This window comes from Sorex araneus, chromosome 5 (assembly GCF_027595985.1).
Source record: "Sorex araneus isolate mSorAra2 chromosome 5, mSorAra2.pri, whole genome shotgun sequence".
NCBI classification, from domain to species: Eukaryota; Metazoa; Chordata; class Mammalia; order Eulipotyphla; family Soricidae; genus Sorex; species Sorex araneus.
Genome location: NC_073306.1, coordinates 140,354,991 through 140,373,577, shown reverse-complemented (window position 1 = coordinate 140,373,577; position 18,587 = coordinate 140,354,991). Strand labels below are relative to the sequence as shown.

The window sequence follows — 18,587 nt, the reverse complement described above, 5'->3', positions numbered from 1 at the left end:
TTTTCGGCCCTTCCAATTTGGAGTTAATGCATGTGCTCAAACGGCATGGAATTAAGCAATTAACACGAACACTTAGTCAAAAGACACAAATGATTCTAAGGAAGTTTACTTTTGAAAATTTTTGAAGAAAAAAATGTAGTCAAGATTTTTTAACCAAGGGCCATAAGATAATACAACAACTAGGGTACATGCTAGTTTGGTTCTCCAATACCATTTGGTCCCTGAGCACTGCCTACAGAATGGCCCAGGTTAACTGCTACTACCTTAGGGTTCAAGCTATGCTGCAACTCAAGTCGTCACAACAAATCACCACCTCTGGTTGTTCAAGAATCTCCAGTGGGGCCCCTAGCAGAAACAACAGATATCAAGAATGTTGGTTCTTAATTTTTATTGTTACCTTCTATATGTATCTATGTATGTCAGCTCATTAAAATCTTTGTTTCGATTTCTTGCACTAATCCTCTGAAAGTTTTATATAACTGTTTTTACATTAAAATCTTAATATTTATAATTTTGATATGTGTTCTGCACAACTATGGCTTTCTAGTTTTCTATAGTCTATACTATAGACACAAATCACAAATAAAAAGACAGACTTAAAAGATAAAGCAGTCAATAATTGCCAAGAGTATGAGTTACAATAACAGGGCTCCAGATGATTCAAATATACAGGATTCACCTGCTTAAAAACAGATATAGTACATCATATGAACTCTAGTAGAAGATGCTAAAGCACAGAAGAATTCATTTACAATTTTCCTTTATTTGTATAAGAGAAATACCAAACTATTTGACTTATATTGCACCAATACACACATGTGTGTATTTTATAACCAACTTTTGGTTTGAAAATCACTAAATGACAACATGTAAGTCCAAATTGTTAGGAAAGATTTAACACATAAAGGGAAAAAAATGTCTTATGCATTGTAAAGAGTTTTTACAATGCAGCAAGAAGGAAAGTTCGGTTAAAACCATGAAATTTGTGGAAATTTTTTAGTCAGGCTACTAATATTGACAGAATTTACAGATGCCATTTATCTCTCAAAACATCCTTATATTTCAGAGGTCTCTATGTATCAGAATAATGTCTAGAAGGATCTGTAAACTACTATACATCAGTAAGTAAATATCAAACATGCATTTCTCTCCAAAAGAATCAAGTTTGACTTTTAGTTAAAAGATAGAAAAAACACAACTATGAAGTAACCGTCTTTGTAGTACCTTAAAATTACAAATATAGAGCAATATACATTTACGGAGCTATGCATGCACATAAGTATCCATGATAAAATTGATTCTATTACTAAAAATAGAGAAGAGAAGTTTAAAAAAAAAAAGAATAATTCAGTTAAGATGGTCAAACTACTGAGACTGAATGCCAGCAACTACAAAGAGGCTAAGATATGGGGCCAAAGAGATTGTACAGTGAGCAGGGTGTTTGCCTTGCATTTGGTGAACCCGCATTTGATCCCCGGCATCCTATATGGTCCCCAAACCCTGAATATCTCTGAGTGTGACCTCAAAACAAAACAAAAACAAAAGGCTAAGGATAAAATTAATTCTAGATCTGGATGCTTAATTCTACATATCAACTTTCTATCTTTGAGTTTATTAACATTTTATACTATTCTTTGGGCTTTAAAAAAAGAAATTAAAAATTTGGGCTTAAGGGGCTGGAGAGATAGCACAGCAGGTAGGGCGTTTGCCTTGCACACAGCCAACCCGGGTTCGAATCCCAGCATCCCATATGGTCCCCTGAGCACCGCCAGGAGTAATTCCTGAGTGCAGAGCCAGGAGTAACCCCTGTGCATTGCCAGGTGTGACCCAAAAAGCAAAAAATAAAAAAAATGGGCTTAAAAAAAAGAAAAAGGAACCAATGTTTTGGAATAAGCAGCTATCTGACAGGACCATCTTTTCTAGACCCTTAAACCTGATAAAGATAGAAGGCTCTCAACACAGGCCTGAAGAAGATGAATCTCTCAAGTCAATGTAAGTTACACTGTTCTAAAACAATGAAAATATTAAAATACATATATTTCTTAAGAAAATGTATAAAACTAACAAGTATCTTTCTCCATATTACAAAAGCTAAAAATCTAAGAATTAGTACTATGAGTACAGAAAAATTTCCAACTAAAGGAAAACACACACACACACACACACACACACACACACACACAATCCCTGCAGACTGCCTACACCAGAACCCCCATCTGTCATCCATGACCTTGAGGTACCACCTTACTGACCCCTGCATACCACTCAGTGTTCTATGCTGTGTCCAACACCCAATCATCACCACTGCTGGGAGACAGGGCGTCATTCTGTTACTTACATATAGCACCTGTCTCATTCTTCAGAAATTCTTCAAAGGATTATTCACTGTTGGTTCTGGGATAAAGAAAAAAAATCTTGCAATTCTTTTGAGATTCCAGAAAGACATCTCGTTCTTGCATCATTTATTCTATTTTCTCACCACCACTTTCCCTTTCTCAAATTACAACTCACAGCTTTTTAAAGATTTACAAACTTGTGCTTTGTCTCAGATTTTAGAAGCAATATGGGTTAATGACAACTTCAGGTTTCCTGTTGAATGCAGACAAGTCTATCTCAGGTGAGAAATGTCATCAACCCTCTCTTAAGTGCAGAGTCAGCATTTCATCACTAGGACTAAGGAAAAACACCTTCCCTAGAAAGGTCTCTACCTTCTGAGAAAACATGCTCCTGTGCACTTTACTTATATCAAGTCATATTTAAGACAGTCATACCATTGAATAAATTCAAGAAGACAATCGAGTACTAGAAAAAACAATGAAGAGGGTCCAACACTTCCCTTCCATTTGCATCTATTCCAGGCCACCTTGGAGGCAGGCATTACTTTTCTCTGTAATAAAGCAGGTAATATTTCAGGGGATCTGGGAGAGGGAGGCTCAGGACCTTCTCACGCAGGAAGTTCACTGGGGGATCTGGTTTTGATTCAGACAGGTTTTTCTCTTCTTTCCGCTGCTGCTGTTCCTCTTCTAAGTCTTCACAGCTGTTGTCATCGGAGGGGTTGGATATCCGACTAGCAAAGACTTCTTTGTCCAGAAAGACGATTGTTTCCATTCGACGGCGGCGAACTCTCCTCCGTTTAAACTTAGGAGTGTTCTTTAGCCCACTTCCATTTTTGATCACGGCTTCCTGATGAATTATCTTTTTAATGGTACCCCGGATGGCAATGCGAGCCAAATCCTGGAGACTGCGAACTGCCAGTGGTGCTGCACACAGAGGAGATGGTCCAAGCCTGTGAGTGAGGCACTGAGCCCATTCTGGAGACCCTCCCCAGCCCCCTGAACGCACCTACAGATCTACAGGAAGTGTAACAGGAATGCAAATGGAATCCAGTTCTCTGATTTGCATTCTGGTGACAATGCAAAGATATTTTCAAATGCACGGATCCTTAACATACGTAAAAGAAGGCAGCAATACTGCTTATAGGCTGTGCCAGTGTAAAAAGCTGGGGCATTTTCTTGTTTCACTATGCTAGTTACCGTATTTAGTCATATACTCTATCTCATCTAGTAATAACACAATAAATATGTATTCTGCATTCCATTACCTTTTTGACAGTACTTTAAAATCTAAGAAAAAAGTGGTAGAAGAAAATAATAAATAAATAAAATCTGATTATCTGCTCATTTATGCCAGGGATCAAATCCAGATCAGCCACATGCAAGGCAAGGGCATTACCCACTGACCTATGTCCCTGTCCCTCATATAAAAAACATATATATTTTTTATTCTTGGGTCACACCCGGCAATGCACAGGGGTCACTCCTGGCTCATGCACTCAGGAATGACTCCTGGTGGTGCTCGGGACCATATGGGATGCTGGGAATCGAACCCGGGTCGGCCGCGTGCAAGGCAAATGCTCTACCCTTTGTGCTATCACTCCAGCCCCTAAAAAAGCATTTTTAAGAACAAAAGTTTAAATAATTTCATGAAGATAATTCATATGTGGCAGTATAAGGAAGGGCCTTTCTGGAGGTTTAGTTTTTAAACATGTTAAATGAACTGGCATCATGTTTATTCCTCCTGTACCTAATTCCTCAGAAAATAACCACCCACACTATAGGATACACTCAAACATTGTCCATAACATCCATTATCCAATTGAGGGAGGCCTGTGTAGAATCTCAATATGCTGTTCTGAGGCCTAGGCTGCACCAGGGTCCCAGGTCCCAAATACCTCCCCCATTTTATCAACACAGGTCCTCCTCTGCCTGACTTCCTCCTCTTCACTCAGCTCCTGAATTCAACTGCACAATTTAAGAACCCTAAGTAGCATGACAAGATTATTATCTGCCCTTTGAAGCCCAAACCTCCAAACCCCAACACCTCAGGGTGCCTTCCACATCAGAAACTTTTCCAGGCCTAATCAGGTACCACACTAAGAATCCTGTCCAACCAGAAAACAGAAAGCCCATGAAGGCAGTGCTGGGGTTGGCTGCATGCAAGCCAAGCGCTTAACCCCGGTACTCTCTCTGGCCCCCAGTGGTTCTATAATGCAGCTGTATCACACTGCTCACAGAGAAAACCTACTGGCTCTCCCCAGCCTGTGTGAGGAGCTCTATCTAACTTTTCCATGTGCTCTAGTTTCTTCCACATGTAGAATTCTTGTAGAATGTAAAGGTTTCAATGTGGAGGAGAGGGGTAGCTCCTTAATATTAAAAGTCCTAATATGGGGCTGGAGTGATAGCATAGCGGGTAGGGCGTTTGCCTTGCATGCGGCCGACCCAGGTTCGATTCCCAGCATCCCATATGGTCCCCTGAGCGCCAGGGGTAATTCCTGAGTGCAGAGCCAGGAGTGACCCCTGTGCATCGCCGGGTGTGACCCAAAAAGCAAAATAAATAAATAAATAAATAAATAAATAAATAAAATAAAAAAATAAAAGTCCTAATACATTTTGTTTCCCTTCAAATTCTGTTAAGATCAAAAAGATTTAACTGTAAGAAAGGATCTTTTACTTACGTAACTGGACAAATCTTGATTTTCCAGACTCTGAATGGCAGGGCTGGATCAGAGGAGCAAAAGAAACAGCCAGAATCTTTTTGGTTTCCCAAGCAGAAGGACCGGTACGTGTAATCTTAGTCAACTATCCCAAAGGAAAAAAATGAGAATATTCAAAAGATTTGCTTTACATAATCTAAAAATACAAACTATTAATGAAACAACCTGAGAGTTCCAAGAAGTTGTTTCATTAATTCATTAATTAAGTACTTTGGAATCTTGAGTATATCTTACAGTTATATGGTATGCTCCCCGGCAAATGCACACACACACACACACACACACACACACACACACAAACATGAAGACAGTCACTGGTAGTGCTTTACCTCAGATGAAATCTAGGGCTGTTTTTCTATGGTGGAGAATGGGAAGGGGACAACAAAAAGACATCTATGCAGCAAGAAGTTCACAACCACACACGAAACAAGAGTCTTAGGAATCACTAATACTGAAGGTGAATCTGCTATCCTAATGTGTAGGCACTAAGCCTCACCCTTGGGAGACGATACTCTAGGGTCTGAACTTCCCTGAGACTGCATTTCAGTGGGAATACCTGCAGTGTAGGTCTTCAAAACCTCCTCTGTGCTCTCAGAACTCATAGTACCTTAAGATCCCTACTGCTCAGAACTCAGCTTCCTATGAATACTGAGGGATTCTGCCACTCTCCAAATGGCCCACATTGGACATAGCACTAATTCTTGCCAGATTCTTGCCAAGCAACATTGCTGCTTGTTTCCTTCTGAGAACTCTCTGTATTGCAATTGAGGATTCTGGAGCAGGCTCAGGCCCTCAAAATTGCCTGTGGAGTGGGCAGACTGACTTGCCTGGGCGAGGTCAGGAGTCTGCACTGAAGCCTTAATTGTCCTGTCTTCCTTAAGGACAATTCTTCTCTTCTGGCCTCTCCTCTCCTCCCTTACCCACCTCTGCAACTATTCTAGTCGGTGCAACTTCCTAGTTGGTGGACAATAGTCATGAAGGGGGTCTGACCTTCTCTTCCAGGGGCATGACAAGGATGCCCCCCACTTTGAGAAGGTTCTTCATGTATTCCTCATGTTCTTTCTGCACACCAGCTCCACAGTACACACGATCATATTGAGAACAATCTGGAGAAATTTCCAGACAATTGCCAGTAACAAAGGAAGGCTCACAGAAATCAAACCTGGAAGTAAACAACATTTTCTGTAAGTAAATGTAACTTACCAGTCTATATAGTCAATCTATGCTAGCCATATGTTTTAAGCATAAAAATCCCATGATATAATTAACAAGAATTTAAAAGCCAGAATTTCTAATAATTATACATCTTAGAGCCCAATAAATTCCAAATACAGAAACAATGAAACCAAGTATCCAACTTCAGTGAATCTCCAACCATTGTTTTTTGTAATTCATCATCTTATTAAAGATCTACTAAACACATAAAACGAGGGAGGGAAATACATTTTTTCCTATAAAACTTAATTCCTGGTCTCTCCACTGCTGCTCGAGCATGAGCCTGGAGGCAACTGAACTACTTTGGACACGAGCAGCTCGCAGAAATGCCTCCAGACTGTGAGCTGAGCCATGGCCCCATGCAGCGCCAGCGGGGCAAGATTTCTCTCTCCAGGCTTCTCCATCATATGAGCACCACAAAAGGGAAGTAAAAGCTTGAAGTGATGCAATTTCTGGCAGGGTTTTCCCTGGACTTCATACAAAAATCCAAAACTTAATATCTCTTAATTGTCAGCAATGTGAAACGGTTCCTTTTTAGCAGGTCTGACTGTGGGGGAAAACTCCAAACAATAATACTGAGTTTTTTGTTGAAATACTGAAGGTAATCAAAGTAGTAGCCATTTCTCTAGGCTGTGAACTAAGCCAAAGCCCCACGCCGGCCGAGGTGAGGAAATATCCTCCTTTCTCGGTTCTTTTCCCTTTTCAGGGAGAAACGCGGCGTGGCGTCCACCACATTATGAGGTCTATTAAGCAGGCACGAACTTAGTGGCGTGGGAAGGGGAAGGAAAAAAAAACAAAAATTATGTACTTGGAACAGCGGGACGCTTGGGCAGTCTCGGGCCGATACCAGTGCACGCTCCGCCGAGAATCGATCCGGGTGGCCACACTTTTGTGCGGCCGCTTTGCTGATGATCAACCAGAATCCAGAGGCCAACTAGACTACTTTTGGTTCCAGAAACTGCTTACAGCCATGTCCCTCGACTGTAAACTAAGCCATAGCCCCACGCCAGTCGAGAACGGAAAATATCCTTTTTTCTTGCCAGGCGGCGTGGCATCAACCATATTATGGGGACTATTTATTAAGCAGGCATGAACTTGGTGGCACGGGAAGGAGGAAAAAAAAAATTTATGTACTTGAAACAGCGGGACTTCATATCTCTCCATTCTCAGCAATGGAAAACTAATTATCAAATGCTTCCTTGGCAGTAGGGCTGTCTTTCCTGGGGGGAAACTCCAACAATAGTGAGTTTTGTGTTAAAAAATGGAATGTAATCAAGGTAAAGAGAAAATGAAGTGAAATTTATCAATTATGCAGGCGGGGATGGGGCGTGGGGGGACGGGGGTTGGGAGGTATACTGGGATTTTTTGGGGGTGGAATATGGGCACTGGTGAAGGAATGGGTGTTTGAGTATTGCATAACTGAGACATAAGCCTGAGAACTTTGTAACTTTCCACATGGTGATTCAATAAAATAAATAAATAAATAAATAAAAACTTAATTCCTAAAATAAGAGAGTTAATGCCTTAAAGTGGGAAGAGTTAGGAATACATGCTGTTTAAGACAAAAGCAAAAATATTGTTTTAAGACAATTAGGTCATAAAATGTCTCTACTGGAAGGGATCACCAACTATAATGTAGTCGAAGGCCATGCGGGGGAAGGGAGTTGCGGGCTGAATGAGGGCTAGAGACTGAGCACAGTGGCCACTCAACACCTTTATTGCAAACCACAACAACTAATTAGAGAGAGAGAACAGAAGGGAATGCCCTGCCACAGTGGCAGGATGGGGTGGGGGGAGATGGGATTGGGGAGGGTGGGAGGGATGCTGGGTTTACTGGTGGTGGAGAATGGGCACTGGTGAAGGGATGGGTTCCCGAACTTTGTATGAGGGAAGCATAAGCACAAAAGTGTATAAATCTGTAACTGTATCCTCACGGTGATTCACTAATTAAAAATAAATAAATTTAAAAAAAATTTAAAAAAATTTAAAAAAAAATAAAATGTCTCTACTGGAAGCATGGAAACTGAGCAAGAAGCACATTGTTTCCATCTCTTATAATGAGGAAAATTCCCTTTACTTGGGTTAAAAAAAAAGAATACATATATCAATCTGATTCTCCTATCAATTTATTCATATTCACCAGCATATAAGAACTAGTAAACTGATTTCTCTACTTGTAGCAAAAAATCTAAGATATTAAGTCACACCTCAATCCGATGTTTGATCTTACTTGTCAAAGCTCTCACTTGTTCTGATGAAGAAGTCTAGTTTCTGTTTTGCATACTCTATCACATCTGAATGGAGCTCCACCCCATGGTTTACACCAAAAGGACCTAAAAAGTTTCAGAATAAGCAAACTTTTAGAATTAGGACACAAACTCTCATTATTTCTATTTTATCAAATGCAACCTGTTCAATTTTGCATACATAATTTCATCAATTCATAAGCTTTGAAGTAGGACCCCATTTCTGAACATAAATCACCCAAGCTCATCTTTAAGTCTGCAGAGTGACTTCTGCTTGTTTCCTCCTTATGATGCTCATTCTGTGACATCAGAGATTTCAGCTTTCTAAAACCTGGGTATCTTTGTTCTCAAGATAATCATTTGAAAATGTGAAAAAGCCAAGGTTTGAAGTGAAAGTTCAAGGTCTTACTAATGAACTAAAGAAAGATAAAAGGTGTATTTGCAGAGGATATGGGCCTCTTTTCCACAAAAGGTCCCTGAATATACTCAAATGTTAGCATTTTAATATCAAAAGAAATTATCACTAATTTGCAATAAAGCCGTATGTTAATATGAGTTCACTTAATGATGAATGTTTCCAACACATGAAACTATCTAAAAGTTAACTCTGGGTGAGAACTATTGACACAAACAACTAAAATAAACCACTATATAAGAAGGTCAAAACCAGACAATTCTGGGGCTGGAGCAATAGCACAGTGGGTAGGGCGTTTGCCTTGCACGCAGCCGACCCGGGTTCGATTCCCAGCATCCCATATGGTCCCCTGAGCACCGCCAGGGGAAATTCCTGAGTGCAGAGCCAGGAAGAAACCCCTGTGCATCACCGGGTGTGATCAAAAAAAAAAAAAAAAGCAAAAAAAAAACCAACCAGACAATTTTTTGTGCTGATAATGACAAGAGTGGTCACTTTTCTGGATGGGTAGGGGGCAGTTTAACTTCTAAGGTGCTGATTCTACTCCGCACCTTTTTCTGGTTGGTGCTTACAGAGAGACAGACTCACATGTAAAACTGCACCACCAAGCTCCACTTTGTCAAATGAGTACAAGAGGTAGCAGATATTTGTGGACTTGAAGTACTCAACTCTGTACTAGAGGTAAGTGGCTTTTCATGTACTGTAGAGGAAAGCAGCTATTCATGCACTGGAGGTGACTGTATATTTAAAATAACTGGTTGCTCGTATACTGGAAGAAGTTAACAGCCATTCCTACACTGGAGGTAACAGTCACCGTGTACTGAAATACGCAGCAACTCATGTCCTGGAGGAGGTTAAGTGACTGTTCATGTACCAGAGTTAAGACAGATCTCTAGTGTTTTAGATCTGCATTGAAACCAGGAGGGTATGTGGGTCTTTCACAGATACACATATTAAAGGCACACTGGGCTCAGAGAGACAGTATAGGGGTTAAAGCACTTGCCTTGTCTGCGATTGGCCCTAGTTTAATCCCTGGCACCAGACTATCTCCCAAGCACCACTGGGAGCAAAACACCAAAGATCAGGCCCCAAGCACCACTAGGTAGGGCTCAACCTCTCCACCCCTCAAAAAAAAAAAAAGAAGTTAAAAATAAAATAACAGCACGGTGAGGGCTTGGCCCTATGGTCCAACACGAACAGTGGAAGTGAGTACACATCTATGCACCCTATCTTTACCATCTGTATGTGGGTGTATTTGGCACAGGAGCAGAGGACAAGGTCCCTGTCTTCAAGTTTACCTCTTAACCTCTCATACACAGGCTGTCTCATAAAAAATAGGTATGAAATACTGATGTTCTAACCTAAAAAAAAAAAAACAGGCCAATTCAGAGACCAGAGTGATAGTACAGGAGGTAGAGCGATTGCCTTGAACACAGTCGATCTGGATGACCTGCACATCACTGACTCAGGGTTTAATCCCCAGTATCACATATAGTCCCCAGAGTCTACCAGCAGTGATCCCTGAATACAGAGCCAAGAATAAGCCCTAAGCAGGACCAGGTAGGACCCAAAAAGCCAAAAATAAATAAAGAATAAATAAGTCCAACACTTTTTTCAAATGGTCAATATGGGATAGGGGCACAGTTCAAGGGGTTGGAAAGATCACCACTGAATGCAGCCCTGGTGACCCCGTCTACCTGGGCCACAAGCAGCACCACACTGCTGGAGTGAACACCAAGGCTTCAGGACTGTAGAGTCAGGTCAAATATCATAGGGGATAACCCCAGCAGCTCTATAGTACTGCTTAGGAAATGACAAAAAAAAAAAACAGTACATGTTCTTTTTGGTATTAGTACATCTAATATTTTTAAAAACTGGGAAAAGCTTAACTCCAAAAAAGTAAACCTTTAAATTATCCAATTTTGAAAAAGGATGACAAGAAAATCTGGGTGACTGAATTAAATCAGGAAATCTCCTTTTAGTTCAGACAGGCTAACACTACTCAGTGTGTCCTCCATTGTCTAGGATCTACCTCATTTCTTAAACATGTGCGCCAAACCCCATTAGCAGATGTATAAATGAATATGGAGAATTTTTTTGGTGACTTATATAAAGTGAATGTTCAATTTATAGACTCATTTTATACACCTCTATGCCCTGAAACATACAAAAATTTCTCAGGTAAAAAGGAGTCTCAAGTGGAGGAAGTTTAAGAAGCCCTGGTCAAGAAGAGTGTGCTATGGGGGGGTGGCAGAACCAGCCCTGCTTCCTGCCTTAATGAGACCCCAGCAGCCTCCCACGAACAGTTCTCCTGCTCCTGAACAGCCTTGATCCCAGAGGCACACAAACCAATCTCGGAATGCAGCGGCCGCTGGCAGAAATATCTCTGGTCTTAATACCAGAATCCCAAAACTGGGTGGCCAATTTCACAACCGTGCAACATCAAAGGCTCATTGTTATCAACAATAGAAAACATACGATCTAATGATGCCATTCTGACAGGTCTGACTGTTGTGGGGGAAAACTCCAAATAATGATAGTGAGTTTTCGGTCAAAAATTGAATTTTATCATAGCAATGAGTTAATTGAAAATCATCTGCCACACAGGCGAAGGGGGAGAGGGAGGGAGGGTGTCTGGGGTTCTTGGTGGTGGATCATGTGCACTGGTGAAAGGATGGGTGTTTGATCATTGTATGACTGAGACTTGATCCTGAAAGCCCTGTAACTGTTCTCATGGTGTCTCAATTAAAAAACATAAAATAAAAAAAAAAAACACTTCAAAACTTCCTAATCCAATGATGGATCATTGTATGACTGAAACGTAAGCATGAATACCTGTAAGTCTGTAACTTTGTCTCACGGTGATTCACTAATTAAAAAAAAAAAGTATTAAATCAGAAAAAAATAAAAAAGACAAAAAAAAGAAGGGTGTGCTAATCAAACCAGGAGGGTACAGGTGGGAGGGGACAGAAAACAGGAGGGTTCCCTCTTAAAATCTAGTGCCCTCCTTCCATTCTCCCTTCCAGTAACCTATAACTTCTAAGACTCCAAAAGAGGAAACAGGGCCAGCAAGCTCTCCTTCTGCAGCCAAAATACACAGCATACTCCAAAACTCTGTATTTACCTAGAATGAGCCCCACCATGGAGCTGAGGTACCCAGTGCCACTGCCCAGGTTCAAGAATGAGAGCCCAGGCTGCAGGTCCAGGGCTTCCATCACCTCTGAGTAGATGCACGGAGCTGAGAGGTGGATGTTCCCATGTTTCCATGCCAAGTCTTTATAAGCATTTTCCTTAAATTCTTCAAGGTAGTAGTCAGCGCGATCAATCGCTCGGAAGGCCTGTTCTACGAGTTCAGTCCGGATGTACTGGGCTTCTTTGAGATTATCTATGAGCTCATCGTTGTCTTCCCCCGCACTCACAGCACCTCCCATCTTGGAGACCACTCTTAGATACCACTACAAGGAAATAGTGTTTTAAAAGAGCTGTTGACATGCAAAGTGAGAGAGAGCACAGTCATCACATTTCAAACAAGGCCAATTCTGAAAATAAGCAGAAAGAAATCCCAATTGTCAATTCCAACCTCACATACCACTGAGGATGCCAGATTCAGAAGAAAAAATTTAAATGTCTTGAATTTTAAATTCTAGTCTCCTTTCAGAAATAATTTTGTAATTTTAACATCAAACAAGTCATGTGAATCTGAGACACTTAACAAAGAAAACTCTAAAATAATCAAGTACAAATTCAAAATTTACTAAAAGTTGTTAACCTAAAGAGTCACTTTTGTTTTGGGCATCACACCTGGCTGTGCTTGGGGCTTAAACCTGCCCTGCACTTAAGGATCACTCCTAGTGGGGCTCAGAGGGTCATATGGGGTATTATAGATCAAACCTGTGTCAGCCATGTACAAGGCAAGCGCCCTACCCACTGTACTATCACTTCAGGCCAAAAGTCAATCACTTAGAAAATTAACTTATAGAATAAAATTAACTTATAGATCTGCCTTAAATATAATCACATATGGAAAAGTTACTGAAAGTTTAAAAAGAGAGTTGATATATCTAAAAAATCATTATTCTATTGTCAACTTTAAAAAGCTCAAATGCTGCAGATTTTTTTTGTAAATAAATCCTTTAAAAAATGAGTTCAGGTATAAACAATGTTATTCATTGTTTGAAATTCAAATTTAACTGAAGTAATACACTTAATCTCCTACATGCATATAAATGTCATCAAGGAATCTATTCATGTCGACTTGCATATTCTGATGCAAAAATTTCAGTCACTGTGATGACAAACACCTCATTATGACAAACACACACACATATAAACAATCTCATTTTGGAATGGGAGCAGATACAGCTCTTGCACCCCTTCTAAAGCATAGCTAAAATACACTTCCAGTCATTTAACAGTAAAAATGGTATCTATTACCTCCTTCTCAGCAGAAGCCTGCAAACGAGAAAAAGTGACAGCCTCTGAGCCACCTGTAAAATGCACCTTTAACTACTGCACACAACCCTCTCAGAGTACTTACTCTTCCTAAAACCACAGAGGTACCATTTCCAGCTTTATACTTACCCTTAGTAACTTTTTCAAATAAATGTATTACTTCACATAAACTGGTTTACAAAATGTCTAATATAGTGTCGGGGGGTGGGGAGCGGGAGAAAGAAAACACCATACGACACAAAGACATGCATTTTCTGAATCAGAACATCTATTAGAACCTATTCTAACCGCACTATTACAGAGTTTACACATGCTTTCCTCACAACCTCTCCATAGAGGTGTGGGAGAGAGATGACACAGACACAGCTACACAAACAACCAGCAATTATGGTGGAAAAGGGTTTTCCAGAATGAAATCACACTGCACACAGTGATTCTTCAATGTTTTAGAGCAAGCCCTAAAGATGTAAAAGATAAAAGAGGGGCGTAAAACCAAGGCACCCACCCCTAGGGTTGGAACAGTTCACCTTCAACATCTTTGTGCTGAATGTTTGTTAATCGGTAAGGTGGTCCAACAATTTATATGTCCACTCCTGTTTTAAGATGGTTCAGAGCCCTGGTTAGATTACAGCTCAAAGTCAGTTCTCTTCTCCAAAGGGAATAAAGTGCTAGGAGTTTAATCTTGGATAAGTCATTGAGTTTTAATACTAAAGAATACACCCCCTAGTCTAAAACGTCTTGTCAACATGGAGGTCACTGGTTGAAGGTGGGGTCCTATGGTCAGAGAGCTCAGAGAGTTAAGAGTACATGCTTTGCATGTGCAAATCCCAGGTTCAATTCCCTAGCACTACATGGTCCCCTAGCACCACCCTGAGTAGTACACAAACCCCCAATCCCCCCCCCAAAAAAAAGTGTATTCCTCTTTTAGCTGCTTAAAGTCTTCTTAGGAAAGACCTGCAAACACATGCCCTCCAAGCTCAGTGAGAAAACCTAGCTGGAAGCCTAATTCTATACAGTGTCTAAATCAACACTATCATTTTATCTTCAGACAAACACAAACTATACATTGTACCTATTTCATTTTTAATAAAGAATTTATCACTGATTTCAAATTTTCCTCACTCTGAAAGCCCATTCCATATGCAAATCTTGACAATTTAGTAAAAACAGCTGAAGCCTTCTGTTAGGAAAGATGAAGTCATGGAATTTGCTTATAAATGGATAGACATGGAGAGCATCATGCTAAGTGAAATGAGACAGAAAGAGAGTGACAGACATAGAGGGACTGCACTCATTGTGGAGTATAGAATAACATCACATGAGGCTGACACCGATGGACAGTAGATACAAGGGCCAGGAGGATTGCCCCATAGCTGGAAGACTGCTTCATGAGCGGAGGGGAGAAGGCACATGGAATAGAGAAGGGATCACTAAGAAAATGATGGCTGGAGGAACCAGTTGGGATGGGAGATGTGTGCCAAAAGTAGATAATGGACCAAACATGATGACCTCTCAGTTTCTGTGTTGCAAGCCATGATGCCCAAAAGTAGAGAGTATGGGGAACATTGTCTGCCATGGAGGCAGGGCGGGGTGGGAAAGAGGATACCGGGAATACTGGTGGTGGGGAATGTGCACTGGAGGGATGGGTGTTTGATCATTGCATGATTATAACCCAAACAAAAAGCTTGTAATTATCTCACAGTGAGTCAATAAAATTAAAACAAACAAAAAAACAGCTGCAACCTTTTATCGGCACCCCACAACAGGCCTGTCATGAATTCACTTTTGCTTCAGAACATTGTGAAGAAAATGAGGACTGAGTATTTTTTTTAGTGTGCTGTGTGAGGAAAGGGCTGAAATTCTGACCCGGAACTCTAGCCAAAGATCTGTGTTCCTTACACCACTCAAAACAGCTATAAAAATTATCAAGGGAGTAGCATTCTTTAACATGTAACACATTGGTAATCTTTTTTTCCAAAATGACAGACTAAACTATAGGTAACCCTATGTGCTGCCACTAGGTTCAGTATATGTGACCGTGTGGCGAGTAAACTGTGTAGTAATCTAGTGCTCCTTCACACTAGCAACAATCACTATTTATTACTGATCTTGATGTGATCAGTCATAATGCCCAAAACACCACCAACACGTTCAATGATCCAAACCAAACCTGGATCTAACTACAGGGTCAAATCCATTTTTCTAAAGTAATCAATTTCTGGATGAATCAACACCAGATTATCTTTGCAATCCTGAATTTATTCATGACCCCACAATAAATGGTACAGTCTAACAGAAAAGTCTTAGTCCCAAACTAGGTCTTCCAAAAGTGACTGCCAAGCCTAGTGAGAACACCCTGAACATCAGCAGGACAAGGAAAATCTCATGCTGACCCCAAGGGAGGAAGTTGCTATAGCCAGGTCAACGCTGCATGAGCCTGATGACTTGGGTCACAATATCAACCTACATAGGTTGGCAGAAAACAAAGTAAGTCCATATTCCAATCTACATGTGATCGCTTGTTTTTTTGTTGGTCTAGTTAAGGGCTATACTTTGCAGTGATCAGGAGTTACTCTTGGCTTACAGGTGAGGGATGACTCCTGGCACTGCTTAGGGAAACTTGTGCTACTGGGGGCAAGCCTCTAGGCCAGCTGCACGCAAAATGTGTGCTCTGGTCTCCTTTGTTCCAACTCTCCAGCCCCTGCATGTCAAGACTTCTTAAGAGAAACATGGGTAAAGTAATTCATGTGGACAGTGGGCTGGGGAAAAGGACCTAAACCCACACCTCCAAAAAAAAAAAAAAAAACCCTGAAAAGGGCTGGAGTGATAGCACAGCGGGGAGGGCGTTTGCCTTGCACGCGGCCGACCCGGGTTCGAATCCCAGCATCCCATATGGTCCCCCTGAGCACCGTCAGGGGTAATTCCTGAGTGCATGAGCCAGGAATGACCCCTGTGCATCGCCAGGTGTGACCCAAAAAGAAAAAAAATAAAATAAAAAAATAAAAAAATAAACCCACACCTCCAGTGTGTGGAATAAAGGCAACTGACTTCTCTCTTGAAAATCAGACCTCCTAGGAGGAGTCAGAGGGATTTTTCATAAGCACTTGATAGGCATGCCATGCATACACTATCCATTGGCCTGATAAAAGCCAGGCCAGTGAAGCATGTTAACTGAAAATTATTTCAACCAAACACACAGAAATGCTTTCTAGAACCGGAAGTGCAACCACTGAAACTTTTGTCTCCCACCCTGGGGATGCTGAGGTGAAGTAGAAGCAGGTAAGTTCAGGGCCTGAGGCTACCCTTTGAAATTGAACCCCATCACTCGGATGGCCCCATTCCCCTACAGCAGGGCCACACATTCTCAATTGTTAGAAGTCGGGCCTTGAGATCTCCTGAAGACCAAATACTGTCACTGACAAAGAGAATGGGGTATCTCCAACCACTGGAAGGCAAGGAAAGGGGGCATGAGCGGCAGACAGTTTCTCCCACCCAGGCCAAAGGCCAACAAAACGCAGGGGCCAAGCCTGAGCCTGGCATTCCTCGTCAGTTACTGCAGTCCCAAGGCTCTGCTCCCACCACCCACCTGCCCGCAGCGTCATTCCAAGCCTTCCAACAACCTGCCAACAGTCAGACTAAACACCGGTGTCTGGAGTCAGGGAGAATTAAGGGACCCCGGGGAAGTGACCAGCAACCCCACCAGGGAGAGACTGAGGAGTGGTAAGGCGCGGGGGACGCCAGGGACACTCAGATGTGGATGCTGGGAAGACGCACCAGCGGGGAGAGGGCGCCCCTGAGCAGAGACACTTGAAGAGGAGGCGCGCCCTGAGGAGAAGCCCCGCACAAGGGGAGGCGGGACGGCCCCTCACAGGAGACACCTGAGGAGGTGCGCCCCGCGGACAAGCCCCCACAAGGAGAGGCGAGGCCGCCCCTGACAGGAGATACCTGAGGAGGAGGCGCGCCCCGCGGAGAAGCCCCCACAGGGAGTGGTGGTGAGCCCCTGAGACCCGAGGAGGCGCGCCCCGCGGAAAGGACTCCCAGGGGAGGAGAGGCGCCTGAGGAGACCGGGCGCAAGGGGACAGGAGGGAGGAAGGGGAGGACCTAAGGCAGAAGTCGCCTGCCCGTCGCCGCAGGCCAGGTCAAGGACAGCGGCGACGGCGGCGGCGGCTCTACCTCCGGGCTTGGCCGGCCCACAGGACGAGGCTCGGCCGCCGGCGCCGCGACGTGCAGCTCCTCCGGCGCGTCCCAGCCGTCCGCCTCCCAGCGCCGCGCCGACTCCGCGGCCGTAAACATCCGCCGCCGCCGCGACGCCGGCGCGCAACGGCCCGACTGCGCGTGCGCCAGGAGCGCCGCTTAAAGGGGCAGCGCCACGCTGCCCGAGCCGGGTCCACGCTCCCCGCGGCCTACGCGGGCTGCGGCCGTTCCCGGGCTGGGCTCCATCCGTCGCGGTCATTCGGCACCTGGGAGCGGCGCTCGGGGCTGTGGCCCGCGCACGCGGCCATCCTCGGTGGCAAGACCGTCGGCCTCCCACTGCGGCCACCTTAAGGGGACCGCCGGCGAGCAGACCCTCCTCTTCCTCCGCCCGCGCCGCTCCGGCAGCCTCTCTGGCGGCGCCGCTGGCTCCCCGCTCGGCCGCTCCCGGAGCGGCGTCCGGCCTCGGCTCGCGTGGGGGGGGCTGTTCCCAAGGCGGTCCTCGGGCCTCTCAGAGCCCCCGACCTCGCACCGCCGCGCACACCTGCGGGGGCTGCAGCCACGGAGCGAGTCCTGCAAGCCAGCCGGGCGCCAGGGCGCACGCGGCAAGGACCGGCCTCATGGAGTCCCAGGCCTGCCAAGCCGTCCTCTGGCCGTCCTTCGTCGTGCCCACACGCCTCCATGCTTTTTTCCTCTCAAACCCAGCGCCCCAGGCACCAGCCTGGAGCTCACCTGTGGTGGCACAGGCAGGGCTTACCTCCCTCCCTTACGAGTGCTCCCCACGAACCTGGCTCCTGGGGAGTACTCGTAAGGGAGCACCGAGAGTTTCTCGGGGTGCAAGGCAGCCTCCTGGAAGAGCCACACATGCTTGGTGTGTCTGGAGGGTTCCCAGGCACGGGGATAGGCGTGTCGGAGGAGGCCTGAGCAGAGACGCAGCAGGAGCTCCTGACAGGAGTCCCATTCCATTGTTTCTGTTGTCATCTTCCAGTCCCGGGGAGATAGTATACAGATCATGTGA

At 43.7% G+C, this 18,587-nt stretch overlaps 1 protein-coding gene across 4 annotated transcripts; it reads right to left on the bottom strand.

The window, feature by feature from the left end:
* Window positions 1–371: 371 nt before the first annotated feature.
* On the bottom strand, window positions 372–17,710 carry PCMTD2 (protein-L-isoaspartate (D-aspartate) O-methyltransferase domain containing 2). 4 transcript variants are annotated; one of them, XM_055139015.1, is made up of 6 exons: window positions 17,552–17,710; window positions 12,051–12,381; window positions 8,499–8,601; window positions 6,044–6,215; window positions 5,015–5,138; window positions 372–3,260 (listed from the first exon to the last, which is right to left on the bottom strand). In XM_055139015.1, exons 1-6 carry the CDS (start codon window positions 17,669–17,671, stop codon window positions 2,878–2,880), a joined length of 1,233 nt encoding a protein of 410 aa, XP_054994990.1. In that variant the 5' UTR covers window positions 17,672–17,710; the 3' UTR covers window positions 372–2,877. The 4 variants fall into 4 exon arrangements, with proteins under 4 accessions (XP_054994990.1, XP_054994991.1, XP_054994992.1 ...); XM_055139016.1 differs by having other exon boundaries at window positions 17,480–17,677; XM_055139017.1 differs by lacking the exon at window positions 17,552–17,710 and adding an exon at window positions 17,324–17,471.
* Between the last annotated feature and the right edge of the window lie 877 nt (window positions 17,711–18,587).

Coding starts and splice junctions, on each gene's coding strand:
- PCMTD2 (XM_055139015.1), bottom strand. CDS start 17,671: ATGTTTACGGCCGCGGAGTCGGCGCGGCGCTGGGAGGCGGACGGCTGG. Junction 12,382..17,551: donor TGGGCCGGCCAAGCCCGGAG/GTAGAGCCGCCG, acceptor ATTTCCTTGTAG/TGGTATCTAAGAGTGGTCTC. Junction 3,261..5,014: donor ATCAAGATTTGTCCAGTTAC/GTAAGTAAAAGA, acceptor CTCTGTGTGCAG/CACCACTGGCAGTTCGCAGT.